This window comes from Lissotriton helveticus, chromosome 2_1 (assembly GCF_964261635.1).
Source record: "Lissotriton helveticus chromosome 2_1, aLisHel1.1, whole genome shotgun sequence".
NCBI lineage: Eukaryota > Metazoa > Chordata > Amphibia > Caudata > Salamandridae > Lissotriton > Lissotriton helveticus.
In genome coordinates this window covers 896563329-896586253 of record NC_136059.1, presented here as the reverse complement: position 1 = coordinate 896586253, position 22925 = coordinate 896563329, and the positions used below count along the sequence as shown (strand labels likewise).

The window sequence follows — 22925 nt, the reverse complement described above, 5'->3', positions numbered from 1 at the left end:
CGAAAAGAAGGCAGATGTATGGATGGACTGACAGAAGGAAGGATGTATAGACTGCAATCCTAAACAGATATACGGATTGAATTTTGTGGTTGTTTGGATGGGGTGGATGGTTTCATCAAAAATACAGAATAGGTATTAAAAACATGCAGAACAAAATCCCAAATAATGGTATGTAAACAAAAAAAATGTTGAGCCCAAATGGAGTTTTTTTGTCCACTGCTATGGTCAAACACGAGCGAATGAGCAGGTACCAACTATGTTCCTCTGAACACAGCCCCTCAGTTATGATCTTTATGAAAATTACTATAAAATAATGATGTACCAAATTGTACAACCTCACAACTTTACACAATCTACCACTTAATAAAACCTGGTGGCAATTCAATCTTACCTTTTGGCTATTGAGATTTACTAGGAGCAAGAGGTTCCACGTTTGTTGATAATACTTTATTACAATTATTAACTTGCACATTTACAACATAACAGCAAAAAATAATGTTTCATGTCACAGCCCAGCACACCCTATTGAACTGGTTGCTAGGCATAGTGATCATAACACAATCTTGGCGTCATAGAGTGGCAACTTGTGCATGAAAAAGACACCAGCAACTAGTCATTGTTAACATTACAGTGAAATGACAGCACAAGTCCAGTGAAAATTCAGCACTGTACAAAACAATGGTCTACACAGGCAAACACATCCATTAGACAATATGTTTACATGTTTTTTTTTGTTTTCAGTAGTATTTTAGATTGAATCTGAACTTGATATGTCTTGTGTGGCAATAAGTCTCTTGAGGGAAGCAACCTCTGCTGATAGGTTTGCTATACCTTGTTTCAAATACAAACTTTCCAAATCTGGGGGTTTGTAGACAGTGTCCGCTTTGTGCAGAACTCCAGCTTTGCTTCTGCTCTCAATTTTATTATGTTCCTTCGGATGCCAGTGACCTGGTTTGAGAGACCAGTCTTGGATTTTGGTCACCTGCACAGACAGAGAGGTCAGTGGACGATCTGGTAGAGTTTGTGCTTCTTGCTTTAACAGCTGGCAATGTCTCTTTGATGACATGTCAATGGGCAACAACGACTTCTGCGCAGCTTCATACTCGACATCATGCGCTTCTGTTTTTACCTGCATGGCTTTGACCTTAATTCTGAGTTTGTGGGGCAGTGCAGAACAGTGCGCCTCTGGGACCTTTATTACTGTAGTGTGGGCTTTGTATTCCACTGGGGAATGAATGGGACCTTTGGGAACCTGCTGCTCATCCTCCCCGTCTGATGACTTTCCTACTATACCGTCATCAGCTTCTGATGTCCTTGGGGAGTTGCTGGAAGAGCAGCTTATCTGCAGCAAGGGGGGTGAGTGAGAGTACCCAGTGTATGCACTTCCCATGTAGGTCTGATACATGGATCCAGGATAAGAGACATGTTCATCCTCTGACTTTGTGGCATAGGTCTCCAGTTCCATTGGCTCCTGTTTTATCATTGGAAACGAGGTTTCAGGAATTCGGCGGGGCTTCTGAGGCGGCATCTCCTGACACTGCTCTGCTATTGAGGAATCTGATATGTCCGAAACTGAGCTCAACGGAGAGTGCTTAATGACAGAGATACAGCTGCTGGCCATCAATGAATGTTCATGCTCCATCACAAATGAGCTTGCAGTAGGTTTGTCCAGTGGGTGGTCCTGAAAATACACTGTGGCTATATTACTGAGTTTCTGGATTTCCTGGGCGTAGGCGGCAGCACTAATTAAACCAAACTTGAGTTTTAGTGCTAACAGCTCTGTCTTTAAGCCAGTGTTTTCCTCCCCCAGTGCCATGAGCTTGTTCTCTAAAACCAAGTCATTGAGGCGCCGCTTCTCGCGAGATCGCTTGGCAGCCTCGTTGTTCTTGCGCCGTTTTTCCCAATACATGGCATCTTTCTTTTCATCTGGAATAAATTCCCGTTTCCGGCGGCATGATGACGACTTGTTCTTCCCATGGCTTCCTTCATCGAATAACATATCATCATTTGAAGCATACGCTTCAGACATGTCCGATAAGGAAGAGTTAAGGGTCATCATGTTGTCCAGGTTACTCCCGCCTTCTGCATGAATTTTTTCTTGTTTAATGGTCTGCATTTTCTTCAGCTGCATCAAAATTATTCTGAACAGGACTTTGAAGGCTCTTGAAAGGGTAAACAAGTTTCCTGGGAATTGTGCAACATACCCAATTGACAGCTCTCTATGTATTTATATCCGGAGGTCTGTTTGTGCCGTGTCCTCAAATGTCTGGGAAGTCTCCGTTCCCATGTTCTTTCCACTTTCTTAAAAGGAGGAATTTCTAAGCCACCTGCAGAAAGAAATCACACAATAACACTTATTAGATAATGTTTGGATAACATCACAGAAAATGTAACATTCTGGTATTTTATACATAATTGCTATGCTTTCTGCAGAAGAAGCGTGCATGAGAATGATTAGAAATATGTAGCATGGCTTTACTGAATTGTATTTTTAAGTCAGTACAATTCAGGTAAGCTTTTTGCAGTTTTGAGTTGCACCTCATTATAGACAGGGCTCACACTGGCTTCCATAGATGGAAAGAAAAGGGCAAAAACAGGGATTTAGAGTACCAATCAAAGGAATAAAACAATATGCATCCTAGGGCAGCTACGTTTGCTTATTGATGCCTTTCCTAGAAATCTCTGCTGCTTACACAATAGATGGCATTTGGAAGCATTTTAGGGTAAACACATTCTCTCAGAGATTTCCAGTTGCTTGTTTAGGTTTATGCAAACGTCAAAACCGATTGTCTGTCAACATAAGAAGGCCAAGCTACATGAATGAGGAACAACAGTATACCGAACGCATAACCCATTTACAATAGTGATCTGACAGTTTCTTTGACATCAATCCTAAATTATTGAGACTCCAAATGTAACCACCAGGTTATCACTGAGTGATCTGGTGCCTTTAATGTTGTTGTTAATTTCCAATAAAATTATAATTCTCTGAGGCATGAATAGTGTGAGGGTAAGAACTCGTATGTCTTGATGAATTTTTCTTACTAAGCAAAATCTTGTCTTGGAATAGGAAAGGAAAACCTTTCACTTCACAGTACAACTGTTCGGAATCCATTACTTCTTTCAGTGAACGCCCACATGTCATGTTGTATGTGGCTAATGCACCGAAAGCATGCACTGTGTACTGAGGACTCACAGACTCGCTTACTCACTGGAAGAATGCACTCCTCCTTTCAGCCTGTGCCCACAACTGCCGCGTGGGCGAGCAGCAGACACTTCCTTGGCTAGTAATGTGATATCACACTTGCACTCCCAGAGGACAACTACATCCTGTCAATTCTATGGCATTTCTCTCAAAACTGCTCTAATTGCTTTACCCGTGTTTTTAATTGTTTCCACCCCCTCTGGGTGTTGCAGTGGCATAAAACCAGGGTCGATAGTCAGCCAGCTGATTGCCTGGCACCCCATGCTGCCCGAACCATGCACACATTCATTTTGCATGAGTTTGTCATCGAATGAGCCAGGCCCACAAAACCGCAAAGTCTCAAGAATGTAGGAATCCCAAGGTAAGGAAACACCTGCCCACACTTTGGCGCGTCTAAGGCCCTCAGCAGTATAAACCTGTCAGTCACACAAAGCACAACAACTCTCCCGCCTCCCGGAGCAGAATTGAAGTTTTCGGGTTTATGCATTTATGCGTTTGTCATACACTCAGGGTTGTACAGGAAGATGCGAACACCTGGGCAGTGTTACTGTGGCCAAAAGCCTTAAAGTAATTCTGTATACATGACTCAGGGGTGATGAGAGGAGGAGGAAGGGCACACTTCACAAACAGGTGGAAACGCTGTGCCGACAGGGTTGGACGCGCCTGTTTGTGGTTTACGAAGAGGTTAGATGCGATTGGAAGGGTAGTGCCGGTGGGAGATGGCTGGGGATAGAAGGATGAGTGTGTGTTTACAGACTGGAGGCTCCTTGGAAGCCCCCTTGCAGTTTAAGGGGAAAACTATGACTTTGAGAGCTTATGAGTGAGGAGGCAATAATGAGAAAGTAGTGGGAATAGTGTAGTGTAGTGTGAGAACAGGCCTAGGGCAGATACATGAATGTGTGGTGAGGCAGGAGGGAAAAATGGACACAAAAAGTTAAGCTTGCAGATGACATAATGAGGTGATCGTGCATGTTACTTGAGTGACGAACGAGAGGTGGGTGCAGAAACTGACACAGCCGTGAACTTAAAAAATAGGTGGGTGAATCATTTTTCAACACGACAAGCAGTTCATTTGATTTTCAGTCAATTCACTGTGGAGAATTTATCAGTGGACAACACACGTCAGAGAATTCAGTGGGGCAGCAGGGAGCCTGGGGTAATGTGCATGAGGAGTCAGACGGGCAGCCAAGTCCTGGTAGCAACCCCACCTACGCCTGTCTCACAGCATGGGCAGGGACGTGGGATTGGCACTGGTGACTGGCTCTCCTGCGCAGGATGAAACAGAATTAAATGGGTCTCAGTGAGGGTGTATCCCCTGTGCTGACTGACACTGCACTACTGTACTGTGGGTTTGCTTTCTAAGCCAAAAAGCATGGACAATTCACTGGCAATGTGCTTCTTGTGGTACTCCAGTCTAAATGGAAGTTTGTCTTACTGATGAACCTTATATGGGGAATTCACCGGTGGGCTAATTAGTGTGGCAAAATCAATTTGTGGATTTGTATAAACCACAAAGTTGATTTAAAACCTTGATTTAATTCTAGACCATCTGTAAAAATATGGTCATTCCTACATGTGACACTACTGTGGTCATATAAAAATAAATATAAAAACCAATAAACCAAAAGGAGGCATATTAGTTGCCACAAGAGGAGGACCTAGAAGCCTGATTCAGAAAAACAGTTTGAGATTTAAAAAAACAAAAAAATACAACGAATTGTTATCCTAATCATGGATGTACTGCATAACCTTGCCAGTGAACTGCTTCCCGTTCCGCACAGCTCTGCCTGGAAGCTGCTGCACCTAACCCTTGCTGGTCTGAGTTCGAGGCCTTCCTCCACCTGCAAGTAGTACGTAATATAAGGGTACCCCAATATTAGAACCTGGGGTGAAGTAATATTTTTGGAAACAATGGTTCCTATGTGGCCAGAAAAAGGTCCAAAAAGGGACGCACGGGTTGCGTCAGAGTTAGGAACATTAAGTCTAAAGTTCATTTATGTGTTGTCAATGCAATATATATATTTTAAAGTCACCCCCACTTATCACATCACGCTTGTTGTCACTTTTTTATGTGAGCACTGGAACTGTTTTTTTGCATATTATCGAAAATAAATAACAAATCTTATTTTGATTGGAATGTATCCTTGGTCACACAATTTATTGCTACCCTTGGCATTACATAACTATGTAAACTTTAGACGTATTGTTCCTAACTCTGACGCAACACATGCATCCCTTTCCTCCACCCGCAGGCACCTGCCTGCGTCTCACCCTGGTGGTCCAGCGGGGAGTTTCTCTGCTCTGCCCTTTCCTTCTGACCTCTTTTTCTTCCTTTTTTCTGTGCTTTTTCTCTATTTCTTCTCTCTTGCCTCTATTCCACTTTTCAGCCTCCCCTCTCTGTCCTTGCCGCTGCTCGTCCCCCGTGGCCCTGCCCCACTCCAGCGCCACTTCCCCGCCACCTAGCTGTCCAGCCCTCCCCCTCACACTACTTATGGTGGCCGCTGTGATGCCACGCTGAAGGTACGCCAAAGGCAAGCCTGACTGAGCCTGTCCGCGCCTGGACCGCACCCCACCCCCCAGACCCTGGTTCTCTAACCATCCACTGCTACGACACCAACACCTTCCCCACCCTCAATGCCGTACACCAAACCAACTGTCACCAGGCATCCCTGAAGGACACCCAAAGCCCCTTTTTCCTCCCGAAACTGCAGCTGCACCTTGGCCTAAAACAGCACACCAGCCCCACCCATCGCACGACCGACAAACAACTGACCCATCCGCCTCAACGGCATCCTGCTCAACACATGTTCCTGCCACAAACACGCTGTGGAGATCTGGGACCCGATCAACTCCGTCAACCCTCACATCGCCTTCCTCACTGAAACCAGGATGAACCCAACCTGCGCCCCAGACATTGCCACCCCCTCTCGGACAGCTACAAGATCATTCACAAGGACTGCATCAACAAACTGGGGGAGGCATCGCCAACGTACACAAAAGCACACTCCGCCTCACCGCCAACACGGACGACCTATCGACCAACATGGAGCACCCCAATTTAAAGGTCCAGACCTGGCTCTTCGACTGAACCACAGCACCTTTGACGTACCATCTGCCGACCCTCCCCCTCCGCATTGCCTTGAGACCTGACAGATTGATTGATGAGTTATTCTGACGAGAAGGTCAGGGCTCAACTGCATTAACGGACAAATACAAAATAGCAAATAGGAAGCCACAATTCCTGTACACGCCCTTAAAATGCATAAAGCTTCCAACAATATATGCACACACCCTCATTGTTTGGTGACTAGAATATGGTAATGAAGAACCTAAATGTATAATTCATAAATCAGAAATTCACCTTTATGAAATGCACTTTAAAACCAGAATTCTGCCAAGAAACTCTTTACTATATGTTAACACATCCAAGCAAAAAAGGCAACAATTAACAGATGCACCATTTGTGCACTTCAAAATGAGAGTACTCAAGTATTATTCATAAATACAGCTTTTCAAAAACCCAAGCCAATACCCATGAAAACAGGTAAAAGGCATTACATATCCCAAATAAGATACACAAATACAAACTTCAAAAACGCAACCAATAAAAATTAACCAATTACATACTTTTTGGGGAGCAGAACGTTGCTTTAAAACTAACAACAGTAAACTACTCTACTCAGAAGTAAAACACCTTGTAGCCTTCTGGAAATGAAAAACCTTACTTCACAAAAACATGAATTTAACCACTGCTAAATAGTAACATACCGATGGAGTTTGGAGATACCAAAAATACTGGATTTGTTGACAATGAGAAATAGGATATGAACCAAACCTTTAAAAATAAGCCTTTTAGAGAAGGAGCCACATGATTACCAGGACGTTTCTGTTATATGTTTCATTGCTGCCAGAAATCCGTTTTTATAAAATAACTTTCCGCCAATTTGAGAAATCCTAAAATAGCAAGTTTCTTCAAATTTCACATTCACAAGTTTCTTTATTAAAGCATATTATCATTTACTCAGCATACACAGGTATGTGTGTTTGCATCCCAAAGCATTTTCTTTTACAAAGGTGAACGTATTAATGTTAGGAACACGTTTTTAAAATAAAATGAAGCATAGGAATTTTAAACATTTCAGTGAAGACCAATGTTGATAAAGTAATTACATTTTGGAATTTGAATACTCTGCATTCCATAAAACATCCAAAATCACTGAAAATTTCACTCTGAAATGGAAACACAGGCATGTTATGTTGGGGGGGGGGTTAGTGTACAGTTGATTTTTGATAATCAGCTTTCGAGTAGAGACTGGTTTCCCATCTGTATCTGCATGTATGCCTACAAGGTATCTCCTGAATGCACTACAATCACAACTGCATAGTTATATAAATTCATCAATGGGCAAATCAATGGCCAACTGGATTAAGCGGTGTATTGTAAAGAGAAATGTGAAGATATGTCTTTACACATACTTGGCACAATGAACACAGAAGAAGAGCATTTCTTCTCTGTTTAGAATTGTTTCGATCAGAAAATCCGTTGACATATACAGCTCTTCCACATCATGTGATCAGACTCTGGAAGAAATATAAGACATGCAGTGTTCTGTGCTGTCCTTTTTAAAGCACATAGGTTTAGATGGGCTGATTGTTTATCATCTTTCAAATTTTTGCTAGAATTGTTTGTTTTACAGTTGCCTTGATAGACGAGATGGATCTGTCTGTGGGAAGTTTTTAATTAGGTCAGCCAATGACTTATTGGGAGAGGATGCGGCATAACAGCTAGAGCTGCCAGCTTTGGAACTGGGGAACCAGGTTTGAGTCAGGTGGGAGGCTCCAGCTTCCTGTGATTCTGGGCGAATCACTTAATATACCCGTGCCTATCAAAAATGAAGGTGTCCTTGTGTAAGGTTGGTGCTCATGTAAAGCACTCTAATACCTTCCGGGTCGAGTTCGTGCTATATAAAACTGCACCAACAACAAAAAAATGTGCTGGTGTGCCAAACATCGTCATTCTAGCAAAAATATTCACTTATAACCCATGCCAGTATTCCTATATTTAATAACTATTAGCTGATAAAGTATTTTTTACAAGAAATTCGTTTTATAAATTCCCTCCGACAACAGTTACCAATTAATGTCTTTATACTGTGCAGATTTCAGTTGCTAGGACCAATGGATCTTTCGGCTCGGAAGATGACGCTGTCCTTAAATTGGTTTCAACATGGTAAGTAAGGGTTCTTAGCAGTAATTATGACAATGTCCTCAGCAGCCCAAGCTGTTCTCCTGGAAACTTACTGGCACACTAAACACCAATCAATAACTGGTCAAGTAGCTCTATCAACAACAAATATCTGTAAAAAGGAAAAAGCCTTTGAAGTTCAAGGATGTTTTTTGTGAACATAAGAGTTTCATTTTTTGCAAACTGGTTTTTTTTAACGAAGTTTGCACCATGCATGTTTTCACATTACTTTTTACAAGAGTGTTAGAACATTTGACATACTTCATTAAATGACGAGCAAGGGCTTTTTTTTAATGTATTATTGAGTCTTCAAAGGCGTGGTGTCTTTTGATGATTTTGTGAGTGTATTAATACAATTAAAACTGGATAAAATGGATTTGACGTGCACATAATGTCTTTTTCGCCAGTTCATCTGATCAAAAGTGAAAATCGCTCCAGCATCAGTGTAATCAACATAACGCAGAAACATGTGCAGAAAATTAACCGAATTTAAATTACACAATGTGACACAAAGAATTTAAATATATTTTTCATTTGGACTCTTTAAGAACATTGATTCCGTTTTTAATTTGATGATGACCTAGATCAGCCTTACAGTGATGCTGATACATGTGCAAACATCAATCTGTGTCATGTGCCTTCCAGGAGCCAGCATTGGGTATAAACAGAAAGAATGGGGGCGACTAGGCCATTTCTGTCATAACACGTTCGCGCTTGCTGTTGCAGCTGATATGAGTCAGAAAGTGGAACCTACTTTTCTTGTCAACATGGTCTCTTTACAGAAGCAACAACACACACATACACGCCCCGGGTGAGAGGAGGGAGTACTGGTTATGGAGCACTCATCCATTGGTTACAATTTAGCATACCTGGAGGGACCTTTGGATAGGCATAAGGTGATGGGGAGCTTTGTCGCCGCCCCTGTGGTTGGCCATTGGTGAACACACAGTGTGGCTGGAGCCACACTGAAAGAATGTGCAATTGTGCCTCCTAAATGGTCGCCTATTGGGGGCCTATAGGGCTGTCTTGATCTCCCCTTAAGGGCTAGGGAAGCCAAAGGCAAAATGTAAAAGAGCAGCATATGAACTTGAAACAAATTGCCTCTCAGCTTCTCGCTGTCATGGGTAGTAGAGAACAAAAACTGCACCGATGCAAGAACCACCATGCATTTGTGTATAGTGACACATAACCTGGGCACAATAGCAGTATGTTAGATGATATGCCCCTTCAAGGCCATATTTAGGCATCAGGACAAAAACCAGAGCACTGATTTTACTGTATATTGCTGCTGACAGACTGTGGGTTCAACAAACACTCATATTCGAAAGAAATGTGCTATTAGGTTTTAAGTAATAACGTTTTACTGTTTCAGTGCCTGTCTCCAAGACCAGTCATCTCCCAGTTCGATAGTTTTCATTGTCCAATAAGTGAGAACCTTGAAGCACAGCACACACTAGCTACTGGTAACCCTTCTTCCGCAAAAAAATCTGTGTATTGCAGCATTTCTGTAAACAAGACCTTCGGCGCTGAAGCGTGCGATTCCGATGACGTTGGTAGGCAAGGCTGGTCGAATCACTTAATGAGAAACCCATTATCCGCAGTAATGCATCCATTATCCTCGACGTAATGAATGGCCTTGAAGAGCCTTCATTCAATGGGGAATTATAATATCCGTGTACTTTATCCACCTCGAGTGTCATAAAGTATTAGAATAAAACACGCCAAGGCCTACGAAGCCCTGAATTAATAGAAGCGTGACGGATCTGTAACTAGGCGCACTTAGGAACCGTGCAAACGTGCGCACAGTGGACATGCAAACAGACACATGAACTTACCTGCACACTACAGTCTTATAAATCACTGTGAAATTGGAGAAGCCCTAAAGCAGCACACCTCCTTCACTAGCTCAGGCCCAACAGAATAGACCCCATCCCTGTCATCAGAGGGAAAGGGGGCGGAGCCTATTCCAAATGGCTTATTAGAATTCCCCAAATTATTAGTGCATTGAATATCAAGTAACTTAAATGATATGACGAGCAAAGAAACAGGAGGCAAACCATCCACAGTAATATGAGACAGAAAATCAGTGATCTTTGGGCTCAACTTCACAGCAAGCACTATCTCTCACCTGCTTAATTTCATTGATCAACACTAATTTCAAGCAGAAGCTGTGAGTGTACGAAATGTAATCAAGACACAAGCATGTGCGTGCCACTCAGCGACACACATTCTCCGGCAGTTTGCAATAATGTACAATAAACAGCTGGAACACAGTCTGTTTGTTCCATTCCTAGTGGAGAAGTGTGGCTCAATGGTTAGAGCAGCAGACCCTGATGCAGAGGTCTGGCCCGGGACCAGGATTCAATTCCTGCCTTGGTGGGTCTTGGGCTCAATTTCCTCGGACCTGATCATTCTCGCCTCGGTGCCTATTCTAATCATGGGTCCCACTCTGCAACTCTGGTCAATAGCTTGCTTAATCTCCACAACGGCCCCAACAGCGCTGGGATGCCTGGCTTGGGGGTGCCAAGGAGTGGACATTTCACAGGGAAAAGCCAGGAAGAATTCCACAGCAGTATGCGTACAGCGCCAGGAAACCCCGGTTGGGGTATAAGTGCACTTTACAAGTACAAATTCATATAAAACAAGATACAAAAACAGTTGAAAACACATCAGCCTTCGTTTTTGCCCGGAGAAAATGTTGTAGAAATGTGTCTGTCCCCTAACCGTGCCAAATTTCAGGGAGGTAGGAAGAACTACGTTGTCTTTTCCTCCTCAGTGTGACAGACATTCACTGATGCCTTTTCTATTTGTCCTGTGGTGAGAAGACTATTGCAAGGATTTCGCAAAATAAGATATTGGACAATTTCTGAGTGAAAGGAGATGCGCCTGCCAGGCCATTCACCTGCTAAAGCTTGTGGAAGTGCCCTTCTCTGTGAGACGGGTCAGTGGTGAAATAAGGTCGACGTGCTGTGTAGTTTAAGGGGCGCTTGACGCTGAGTTCTTGTCACTTTCTTAAAGTCACGCTTCTCGTTGATATGATCGCATCAGTTCAGACAGAGACAACTTTGCTGTTAGAAACGAAAGTGATCTTTCTCAGCAGTCTTTCCCTGTTGGTTGCTTTCTGTCAGAAACGCATCTGGATTAAAAAGCTCACAACTTCATTTCTAGCAGCTAGGCAGAGGTTGAAATATTTTGTGATTCCCAGAACATGACCCTGATGGTATGCAGGGTCGGACTGCCCTAAGGGCAATAGGGCAGTTCCAGAAGGGCTGGTTTGACAGAAGGTCAGCGCTAGGGACGTTTTTGGATGGTTTTGGGTCTGTTTTATGACCTGCTGGGCGTTTTTACTTCTGATTTTCCTGATATTACCACCAACATTGTCTGCAGCAAGCACAAATGCATGCAGTCTTCCATACCGTGCAAAAAACCTATACAGCACGTCTGTATAAGATTATAACTATCCCTATTTGAAAACGTGAGACTCTTTTTTTTTCTAGCTGAGTCACTAATGGGGCTAATTGTAAGTTGGTGCCTGGGCCTATTTTGTGTCCCAGCCAGATTCTGATGGTATGGTTGTAGCGTCATCATCGACAGGCTGTGCTAAATTCAGAGAGAGATATATAGCATTTAATATTATTTTGGGGGAAAAACATAATTCCAGCTGTATTCTTTCTGGCCTCGGTGAACTTTGTTTCTAATACTTTGATCGTGAGCCCTTCCCTGAACATTAGGACACCGTGTTCCTTCTGTCATCTGGAGCAGAGCACAAATAGGGATCCTTGCTCAGCGCACTCAGTGCTCTGGCTGGATGTTTGTAGATCCAGGACAAACCCAAAAACCTTCAAAAATATAAAGCATGAAGTCACAGACTTCCATAGTTTGAACTGTACTTGATGAATAATGTCCTGCGTCACAGCACACAGCATTCCTTATTACTTGCCATCTAGGTTTGTTCCACAGTTGTTTTCTCACTCAGTCCCTCCCTCCATTCCCTCTGACTGAGAGTGTATTAGATAGGGCACTCTTCCCTAGACAGGTCTCAAAGAGCTGCTTCTTTCAGTTGCGAGGTAGCCACGAAGGTATTTTGAATCTCAATCAACTGGATTGACTTCCTCTGAATTAGGCATAGAATTCCAGGACTTCCTATCACAGAAAGTTAAATAAACTTTGCCTAGAGCTAGGCTACACGTTTCTGTGGCATTTCTCTAAGCTTTATTGAAAACTCACATCTAATCATATTTGCTTGCATATTTTGGAAAGGCAATATTTCATTCGGTCTGCCTGGTTGGAATCTAAGGCCCAGATTAAGAGTCTGGCGGTCCGAAGACTGCCACACTCAGGGTGGTGCAAGCAGAGAGGCACATTTTGTAAGCCCTGTATTTCTGCACCCCCAGTTCCTGCACACAAAAAAACGCACAACATGGTGCATTTCTTCCTGTGCAGGAAAGTGCACTGGCGGTCCCGCTGCTGTGCTGTTTCGGGCTCACAAAGAGGTCTTGGGTAATGCCAGACCTAAACAAGCATTTGCTATGCAAATAGTCTTGCATTTGCGAGAGTTTGAGCTATTGGCATTGTAAATGATACTGCCTTTTATTTATGTGTTTGCAAAACCTACAAGTGGTGCGTAAACACCTCTTGCAGGTTTTGTAAACACATAAATAAGAGGCATTGCTGTTTACAATGCCAATAGCTCAAATGCTTGCAAATGCAAGACGTTTGCGGCAACCGCACTTTAGCTTTCAACATCGTACGCTAAAGTGTGGGTGCCGCTATAGCTAAAAAAGTAAAGAAAACGCTTTTTTCTATTTCTTTACTTTTAAAGCAATCTTAAAGCTTTAAAGCTTCAGATGTTGAATGCTAAATGGCATGTGCTGCTACTGTAACAACAGTAAGCAAATAGAAAACAAATGGCATCCACATGCTTTTTTAGTTTCTATTTATTTACTTTTGTTACAGTAGCCGCACCCGCACTTTAGCTTTGAGCATCTTAAGCTAAAGTGCAGGTGCAGCGTTTGCTTCAAAAGTAAACAAACAGAAAAAAAAACAAATTTTTTTCTGTTTGTTTCCTTTTAAAACAATTGCAGCGCCCGTGCTTTAGCTTAAGATGTTTAAGATAGAGCATGGGTTCCACAATTGTAATAAAAAACCATAAATAAACAGGAAAAGAAAGGTATGGGATTGCGTTTGGCCACCAAATATCAAAGGAAAAGTGGGGCCACCATTATTCTTGCCTAGGCAAGCCATGGCTGAATACATTAATTCTAAAAGTGCCTTGAGGGGGAGTATGTCCTCCTGCAACAGCCGGCAGGACAAAGCTATTTAAGAAAATAGTGCTCGGAGGCTGTAATTAAAGCCTACCCAGTAACAACACATAGGGTGTTCTCATAGGAGGTTACAAGAAGAGAAATGTTGGTACTAAGAAGGGGATACTTAGCCTATTGACCAATGAAAAGCCACCATTTACAAAGGACAGGAGCCAATTAAAAAGATGTGCCAAAAGTGAGCGGAGCTTCATGTTACATCCTTATTCTGAATACCTCATGTCTTGAAGAGACAGTGCAAGCATTGCCTAGGCGAGTCCTAAAAAGAAACATATACAGGAGACTGTGTGTAACGAATGTGCTGAGTAATTTGATGGTGGATGTGAGAGGAAATCAGGGTTGTGTGGAATTGATTTTTTGCAAACATAGGCACTTTCAAAAGACCCGCAAGGAGGTGGAGACTGGGGTGAAGTTCTTGAATTATTCCATCTTGACGAGGGCAAATGTTTTATTCTGGATTAAAAGGGGAGGCAAATTGGATTTTGGGTATAATAAACATGTGGAAAAGCAGGGGTGGAAGTCAAGGAGATTCAGACAGTGATCTTTAGTTCCGTTTATGAATGAATGGCAGGTGCTTGGTCCAGGGAAGAAAGAGAATGGGGCAGGAACGAAAGGCTATTGGATATTAGATGGATTTAGGTGCAATGAAAAAGAAAGTAATGGTTTCTTTCTTGGCATGGGGAGAAGGGACAGAAGAGGTGAGTGCACTCAAAAAGGAAGGCATTGGGTGAACAATCTAAGAAGATAATGTCCTTAACAGCGCTGTGCAGAGGAAGAAGTTGCAGGCTCAGAGCCAAATTCTGTGCAACAGCGAATGTGAGGTCGCACCTTCTGTTCTCGTGAGCTTATCAAAGAATTTCACATTTGTTGTTCCTTGTTCCTTGTGTAGTTCAGTCAAAACATATATTGAAATAAAACTGATATTACTTCACAAAATCAGTCTCTGAAGTTGGCTAGACCCGTACATTCATCACTGTATACAGTAAAGTGTCTTTGCTGTGTTCGTTTGCATAAACTGAGCATATGCTACACCCCCACAGGGTTTTTGTGCCAAGATGCCAAGCATGCCATTAATAAAAAGGAAACCAGTGACAGATATTCTTACTTCAGGCAATACGGTGATAGATGTAACAGGTATTTTTATACTGTGTACATTAATGCTGATTTATTGTTATGGTTTTCACTGAATTAATGGAGTCATAGTTACTGCCCGTTAGTGCAGTTTTCCACAGCAGTCCTACCCTAGTTACTCTATCTGTCAGTGCACCTCAAATAGGCCAAGCCCAGTGAGAAGGTAATTCTGATTCTATGCTCATTCAATCCCCGTACTCTCAGCATCAACTCTCAAAACGTGCTCCAACCTCAGCCAACTAAGTCCGACCGCCATCATCGTGGGACTTGCACCGGCCGCCTCTAAGGAGGCGGTCCCGCACATGAGATTACGATGCGATAGCCACCGTGGCGGTCACATTATGTATCTCTAACATTGCAGCAGGTGCTGCTGGCTGCAGCACCTGCCACAATGCCCAAAATGCACTGTTGGCATTTCCCTGCATGATGTGGCAGGCACCACGCGGTGCCTGCCACCTGGTGCAGGGAAATGTAGAGGGGTACCCTAGGTACCTCCCAGTGCACACCCACCTCCCCCCAACAAAAAGGGGGCCCGCAATGGGCCCCCAAATGCAATCCCCGCCAGCCTGTGAATGGCGGTTGAACGGCCATCCACCGCTGGTGGGAATGAAGCATCCTAATTTGGCGGACGTTGCCTGCCTGTAGCGGTTCCGTGGCAGGCGGTCTTTGCATTCACCACGGTCGCAGTCTGGATCCCCCCGCCATCGTAATGTAGTGGGGGGAAATTGTGGTCCGATGGCGGAAGGCTCGCCACCTCACGGCTGGCGGTGGAGGTCCTTCCGTCATTGTAATGACCCCCTATGTTAGCAATTTTGGATTGCGTTGGCCCAACCCAGCTGAGATGCGGAGAGACATAGCCAACTCTATTTACACCTGCCAACAAACACATCAATGGGTGGATTACAGATTTGAATTAGCCCATTGGCGGCCAATAGTGAATTGGACTTATGTCAAGAATTTTATATTGGTCCATAAAAACATCTAGATAAAAGAACAAGCTCATGAGCAAAACACGTTACCAAATATGCTCCCAGGTAGGCCTTGTGAAAGCTTCCATGCAATGCCTTAAGCATTCATGACTTCACAAAGCAAAATATGGTGTGCATTGGATGAAATTTCTCAGTTACGGGCCCCTTAATCATTGACATCCTATATCACCAATAAACATTCAGCAAGATGCATTCTGAATTCACAAAGACCCACGATACATAGTTGTTCCAGCATGACTTGTCATGGTAGTCACTCTCTTATTCGGTGCTTAATATATAATAAAAATGTCAGTCCCCTCAAATGTTATTGGGAGGCTGAGAGAGAATATGTGTTGGCCGAGGAGGAAGTCCTTGCTTTCCTTATGTCCCAGCAGCAGTTGTAGCTCCACTAGTAGCTACAAGTTGCCTCTAATCGCTATATGCTTGGTCTCTGCTACAGTCAGCCTCGCTGGAAAGATTCGCACACACTTTCCAGGAGAGAGAACTGCAGTCCTTCTTTCATTCCCATTGCGGTTATTAGAAAGAGAAGAAGTGCTTCCAATACAACAAATATCAAATGTATAACTGTATCGGTTGTCTTCCTTTTTTTTCTATGAACAACTGTGGAAATTAACAAAAGTCTCAATGCTTTCTAATGCTGCTCTGTGACCAAAAGCATGTGCAGACCAGGACAGAGTTGAAGTTTGCAAAAAGTCACGGTTTAATGCAATGAGTGCCAGCGGTGTCCTCAAGCAAACCACTGGAAAAACATAAGTACTGTGCTCAGTACCTTAAAGTACAACCTAGCTCAGCTCAGCTAATGCTTTGAAACAGCGAGATCTGTGAGTGGTACTATAATGGAATACGAATACTACTACTATTACTAATATTAATAACACTGCCATGGATCAGGTTTAAACTAGTTCCCCAGACTCCTTCTGATCCCCAGTGTCACTAGTAGAGTCGCTATGGAGTGAAACCTATTTTATCTTCTGTTGCCAGCCAGCCAGAAATGGTCTCTTATCATGGCGTGCACGCGGCTCTAGAGTGACTGTGTGACGGCTAGTATAAAGACGACAGTGAGCTATCATCATTTCCTCTATTAACAACGTCAGGGGCAGGCGTGTTTATTTCTAGCCCATTCCCAGGGGTGGTGCCTAAGTATAGCTCTCAGTGCTGAAATAATTCTGCAGCTGACGTTAAGTGGTCATTTAGATTTTGAAAAGCAATTGCTGCATACTCAGTTTAAAGGCGGTAAGCTGGTTTAAAACCTAGTCTGAGGCTTCGCCCCGTCAGCTGTGAGCCTCTGCATGCTCTGGCTCGTGCCGGGCATGCACTAGGCCTTGCGGTGTAGCCCTGACAAAATGCAAGTCTACGGTTACTCAGAAAAGAGATTTAATTTTAAATGCTGAGCACAGCTGTACTGAGAGTGATTTTATTCTCTTTCAAAGGAATGCTCAACCCAAGGAGCTTGCATTCTTGGCGGTGAAAGCTTCTTAAAACAGTTTGATAACTTATTCTCCTGAAGACATTGGGGCTGTAAGTAACATTACAAGCATAAATGTTATGTAATGTGTATTTTTATAGCGCACAACTCACCCTGGAGGGTATCCAGGCACTCAATAACAATTATGTAATGCAGCATTATAGTTGCAGGCCAGGACTATAGCTGTAATTATATGTTGACTCCTCTAGTCACAGAACATAGCCGCAGAATAATGTGCATAATGATGGGGATGACATATACCAACAAACAATACTCTGCTAGAAGGGCTATAATGGATGTAGAACATTCCACCCTTTGACGCAGAAGGCTCACATTGAAACATAGATGGACAGAGGACAAACATGGAAATGTTGCAGCTGGGGACCTGAATTGGTCATCACAGCCCATTGCTACTCAGTTCTATTCGTAGAGCTCCCAGAATTCCTGTGTTTTAATAACACTGGTTTAGCATAATTTAACAAGCCCCGCCTGTGATATACTGCACTGCTCCAATGCAGCAGATGACGCCCTGCTCTCAGTATGACAGGCGAAGGTTGGCTAAACACTTCAGCTCTGTATATTTTGATGAATGCGCACTGCATCGACATTTTTCTTTTCCACTGAAGCGGCACTGTTTCACTGAGGCGAGTCGGCGAAGGCGCTGCTTGCGTGGATAAAAATACCCACTGCTTTCACAGCTGCATACTCGGGCTGCGCCACTCCCATTGTATACCGGAGTATCAGCTTCCCATTGAGATAAAATTGCGTGTCCCTGTCTGAACTGGCCCCCACGGTGCCACATTAGGCCAAATATATTGGCCACGAGCCTCTCCGCTTGAATGTCCTATTTATAATCATAAGAGGTGAAGAAGCTTCACGCATGGCGAGTACACATTACCGAAAAGTGGAGCGTGTGCATGTTTTATGCAAATGAGAAATGGTATTCGGGTAGTAAGGGGGCATCCTTATTAAAAATGTACCGACATCTCATCCCGCTGAACCGTTGGATACAACAGTCCAAAATGGCAAAAATCAATAATAAGGTACAATTTATATTCTGCATAACTGTATATTGTTGATGCGAATTAATGACCTCAAATACACAAACGCTTTCTAAGCATCAAGCAGTCCAGGCGTGGACACTATGTATACGCAAAAAACCTAATGCCTTTCACCTGGCGTGCTGCCCATTACACTGTGAAGCATAACATAATGACGTGCCAGCATAACGTCATAGCATAACACAACGTAAATAACAATAGTAATGTACATAGAAATTGAACCAAAGAACACATCACACAAGAAAGACGTACATTACTCGTTGTACGTAGTAAGTTGAAAATCGTTTAGGAAAATAAAGGTTTCCTTCTACAATATGTTGAGGCTAGACGGTAATACGCTGTTTTAAAAGAAAAACGGGCGAGTTCAAAGCGAGCAGCACCAATGACGTGTCACGTGTAAAGGTTAGATTGTAGCCTGGGGGAAATTCCAACTGACAGTGGGTAGTCAACAGCGTCTGTGGAATTATGAAATAAAACATGGAGAAATTCTAAATGGTTCCTGGTTGTCTCTGGGAATGGTTACTGTATCTATGGGATTTAGTTGTATTGGAATCTTTGTAACCAGCATAGTCTCCTTGTTTGTACCTCTTTGACCTAATAGGAATAATCCAAATGGTCAACTCGAATTTCCGTCGGTGTCTCCATAAATATTTTCTGAGACTACATCGTTTTATAAATAACCCCTACAACCACAGTTCATTTTAACATAAATATCGTAATAATGGAACAGATGCAGCAGACTTTCAAGAAATAGAAAATGTGGCAATCATGTCTTCATTGTGTGCGGCAGAGCTGTTTGTTCTTTGGCCTTGAATGCCGTCAGCGGTTATAATTGTTACAGCAGGTTAAATGAATGTGGTCCCTTTGCTATGGGCCAAATAGATGACATTAATTCAAGTTTCGGCCATTTTATAGCTCCCTGACACAAGCCATGTCCCCCGAGCACGTAATGGTCCCTATATCATTGCATCTATGCAGCAGCAACCATGCAACAATACCTAGATCATGGGTGCAGTGACAAAACGCGCGAAAGCGACATGCACCGGCCTGATGCTATACACGTAACACGAAGCTTGATGCTTTACGAGAGGCGGGAGGGTGAGCCCCGTTTGCTGCCTCTTCTCAGCTCGCCTCTCAGAGCACATCCTTTCATTCGAGGGTGTTGTTCCAGTCAGAGGAGCGGCGGGCTCGGCGTGCTGTGTGTGTGTAAGAGCCTCCCGGTTGTAGAATGGCCCCGCCCCCTTCTCCCAGCTCAGTTAATGAACAGCGAGCAGCGCAGCGGCGAGTACGTGACTGAGGGTGCATCCCCGGCGCCGCGCGCCGCCCCTGCCCGGGGCTGGATCAGTCAGGGCGCGCGGCCCGCTCCCTGGGCGCCGGCGGCCTCGGGGCATCGACAGGCACCGAGGCCAGCGAAGGAATGGGGCGGGAGCTGCTTCATTATGTGCAGCTTATGTCACTCAGCCCGGATAACACATGGGCCCAAGGTGCCTTACGCACCCGTCGTGACGGAAAATGATGCCCTCCATTCTGATTGTGATCTAGGTCGCCCCTATCGCATAGATTTTTTTTACAGCCCTTGACATTAATGGAGGGGCACGGATAGGTGGCCCTTCACCCCATCCCAAGCAGGAGCTTGCTTTACGCCCTAAGCTCATCTCCCAGTGCCGGGGTGTGTGGGCACCATCACCAGCTTTAGGGAACAAACGCGGTTCTTCTCACGCATAAACAAAGGAAAACGCTGCTTGAAGGACGGAGCCCCCGCACGCCCCATATCCAATACCTATTGGCGCTGGAGGGTTAGGTACGGTAGGGTGCGACATGAAGAAAATTGTCAATGCATGTCGCCAAAATATTCATCGGATAGAGCAAGGCCTCTCTGACTACTCTCTGCAACCATTTCTATTCACAGAAGCCCTTCCCGGGCCTGGGGGCTAGATGGGGGCACAGACCGATCCCAAAGCGAGCAACCACACGAGAAAGCCTCGCTTTCCTGGAACAGAGGTGGGCTTGTTCTTGGTGATGACGGGGGTTCGGCGAATGCGATTTCACCGAAAACGCGGTATCAATTTACAGCACCAGGAGAATCAATAAGGCGCTTAACTAAAGGCATCTAATTATAGATACCAGTGGGAGGGGTTGGAGAGGGGACGCACTGCCGCCTGTTAAACAAACGGAGATCTTACGCGAGCCGCAGATCCTGTTACACATGCAGCGCCAGGGCTTTGTCCTGTAATGAATGCCAGGCGCTTCGCTGCTTTCTGCTCCCCATTGACGTGTGCCAGCGTCAGCCAGGACCACAAATAGCAAAGGCCGGCCAAGGGGCCTTTCACAGACAGAAGCGGACTGCTGTTAATGATTAGACATCTTGAGTTCTCAAGCAACCGAGAAAAGGCCTCTCACAATCACAACGTGTGACGAAAGATGTGAACCTCGGCGCTAAATATAGCAGAATGAATGAAAACTGATATCCGGCGCGCACAGCAGGCGCTGCAGCGTAACTCGTGGACAGTTTCTTTCAAAAGACACCCCTGCAGGAACACGGGAGCAAGACGCGGGTCCACTGGCGCTTGGCCGCTATGGAGGCAGCCCTGGGTTCTTTGTGGCAGCCTCGTTACAGTGTAATGGGCTCGCCCTCCTCCCTGCTCAACCTCCGGCTCTCCCCCCTCCTTTCCATCCCTCCCTCCTCCCCTCCGGCCCGGCTGCCAGCACATTCTGTGGTTACATAATGCAACATTTCCAGGAACTCATCCGTGCGCCTGCAAAACCAATGGCTAAGCAGAACACACGGTAGAGATGCACGAGCTCCCATTAGCAGGTCGCATGACCTCGGGAAAGTGAAATGTCCCCCCGAAGCCAACGACACAGATCCTATTTTGCCAAATCAACCAAATAAAACATAAGGACATTAGGAAACGGAAACGATGCGTTTACATTTTAAGATCCGAATTCACAAACTACGCCCCAGGATTAGACTAGAGGTTGAATGTATGAATGGAGAACGGCCGGGTAGTGAAACACCGCATGGCTATGTAACTGCACAAGCAGTGTCACAAGCCCGACCAGCCCCCCTCAACCCGCGGACAGGTTACGCAATGGATGAGACAAGCAGCCGGCATCTTCCCACCCGAGGCCAACCGAAGAACAACACAATGGATGCAACAACCACGCTGCGGCTTGTCAAAGAGCCCCTCTGAAGTCTGCCTTACGTTTCCTAAGATACACCCGGTCCGTTTCATTCATAACAACGTTTCCACCGAAACGGTACTATTTCATTCATTATCGCCCACATGCTTACCCCTACGCGGTTTGGTTATCCTAAGGATAAAACAGACTAAATTATATTCTATAACAAAGGGACTCGGTCCGGGGCTTCGCAATCAACAATCCTCAGTGCCCCCCAAATTATTTGTTTTCATGCATCGAAATGAGTCTTATACAACAAGCAGCATTCACTAGGGTGGCCCTGGTCACCACGCCATCCATTTCCTGCCAAGTACACAGCAAGCACAATGACACAATGTTCGGAAAAACATGAATGCCGAGCTGATGCCTAGCACAACACATAGTATTTGTGTATTACCTGTGTCATATGCAGCACACGCTCATCTGCCTCTTCTATGGTCATCCTTTCGCCGTTGGTCCATTCCTTTTCTCTCCTCAGGAGGATTGTCTACAGGCTGGGATTGGAGCAGTTTATTTTTCTATTTTTGTGGAATGGCAGGAGCCCCCCAGCAGCGTATCTTTCCCTCCTCCCAGGCGCTGCTGTGCAGATCTGTGTTAGTAGGTCAATACTTCTCAGCGTAAAGCTGAGCACAACTGCCAGCCTGCGTCCTGACTCACCGGAGCCCCAAGCCAATCAGGCGCAGGGGTTGAGGGGCGCCCGCCAATCGCCACCTCGGGAGGGGGCCGAGGGGCGGATCCGGGCTTGATTTGAGCTCTGCTGTCTGGGCAGTGTGTTACCGAGGTAGAGAGCGATGTGCTCGCTCTATTGCATAACTGGAGGGGGGAGATAGAGACGGAGCGAGTATTTACGTAATTAGCCCGGCAGGGAGCCGCGAGCAGTGGGTAACAAGGGCTCGACTCTTTTGTTTGCTATTACGAAAGTGTTTGCTGTTACAAAATGATCCAGCGTAGCCGGACCTGCGATGGCCATTGGGCAGGAACCTTGTGCACACATTGTGTAGTAGAGCAGGTTTTATTGTTTGGAAACAACTAACACTTGCTCAGCGGCACCGCGCGTTTAGGACAACCGCCTGCTTTTCATACATTTGGCTGACTTCGCTATTCTTTCCTCACAACCTAACGCTGCCAGTCTGGATTACTTAAAATAACAAACCCAGACATACCGCGCTGCTACTGCACTGGCACTTCGGATTTAGCAAATATCCCTTCGTCCTTTCCCAGTCGTTATTTTTTTATGTTCAAGTAGTTGCATTTAAGGCGTAATCATGCGAAGTTCCTGTACATTGGTGTACATATATTGGAGGTATTAATACATCACACAGGGT

General features: G+C 44.6%; 1 protein-coding gene across 1 annotated transcript; it reads right to left on the bottom strand.

Annotated features, from left to right (window-relative positions):
- Window positions 1-432: 432 nt before the first annotated feature.
- Window positions 433-22225, bottom strand: NFIL3 (nuclear factor, interleukin 3 regulated). Its single transcript, XM_078675621.1, has 2 exons — window positions 21998-22225; window positions 433-2327 (listed from the first exon to the last, which is right to left on the bottom strand). The coding sequence occupies exon 2, from the start codon at window positions 2129-2131 to the stop codon at window positions 749-751; it is 1383 nt and encodes a 460-aa protein (XP_078531747.1). The 5' UTR covers window positions 2132-2327; window positions 21998-22225; the 3' UTR covers window positions 433-748.
- Between the last annotated feature and the right edge of the window lie 700 nt (window positions 22226-22925).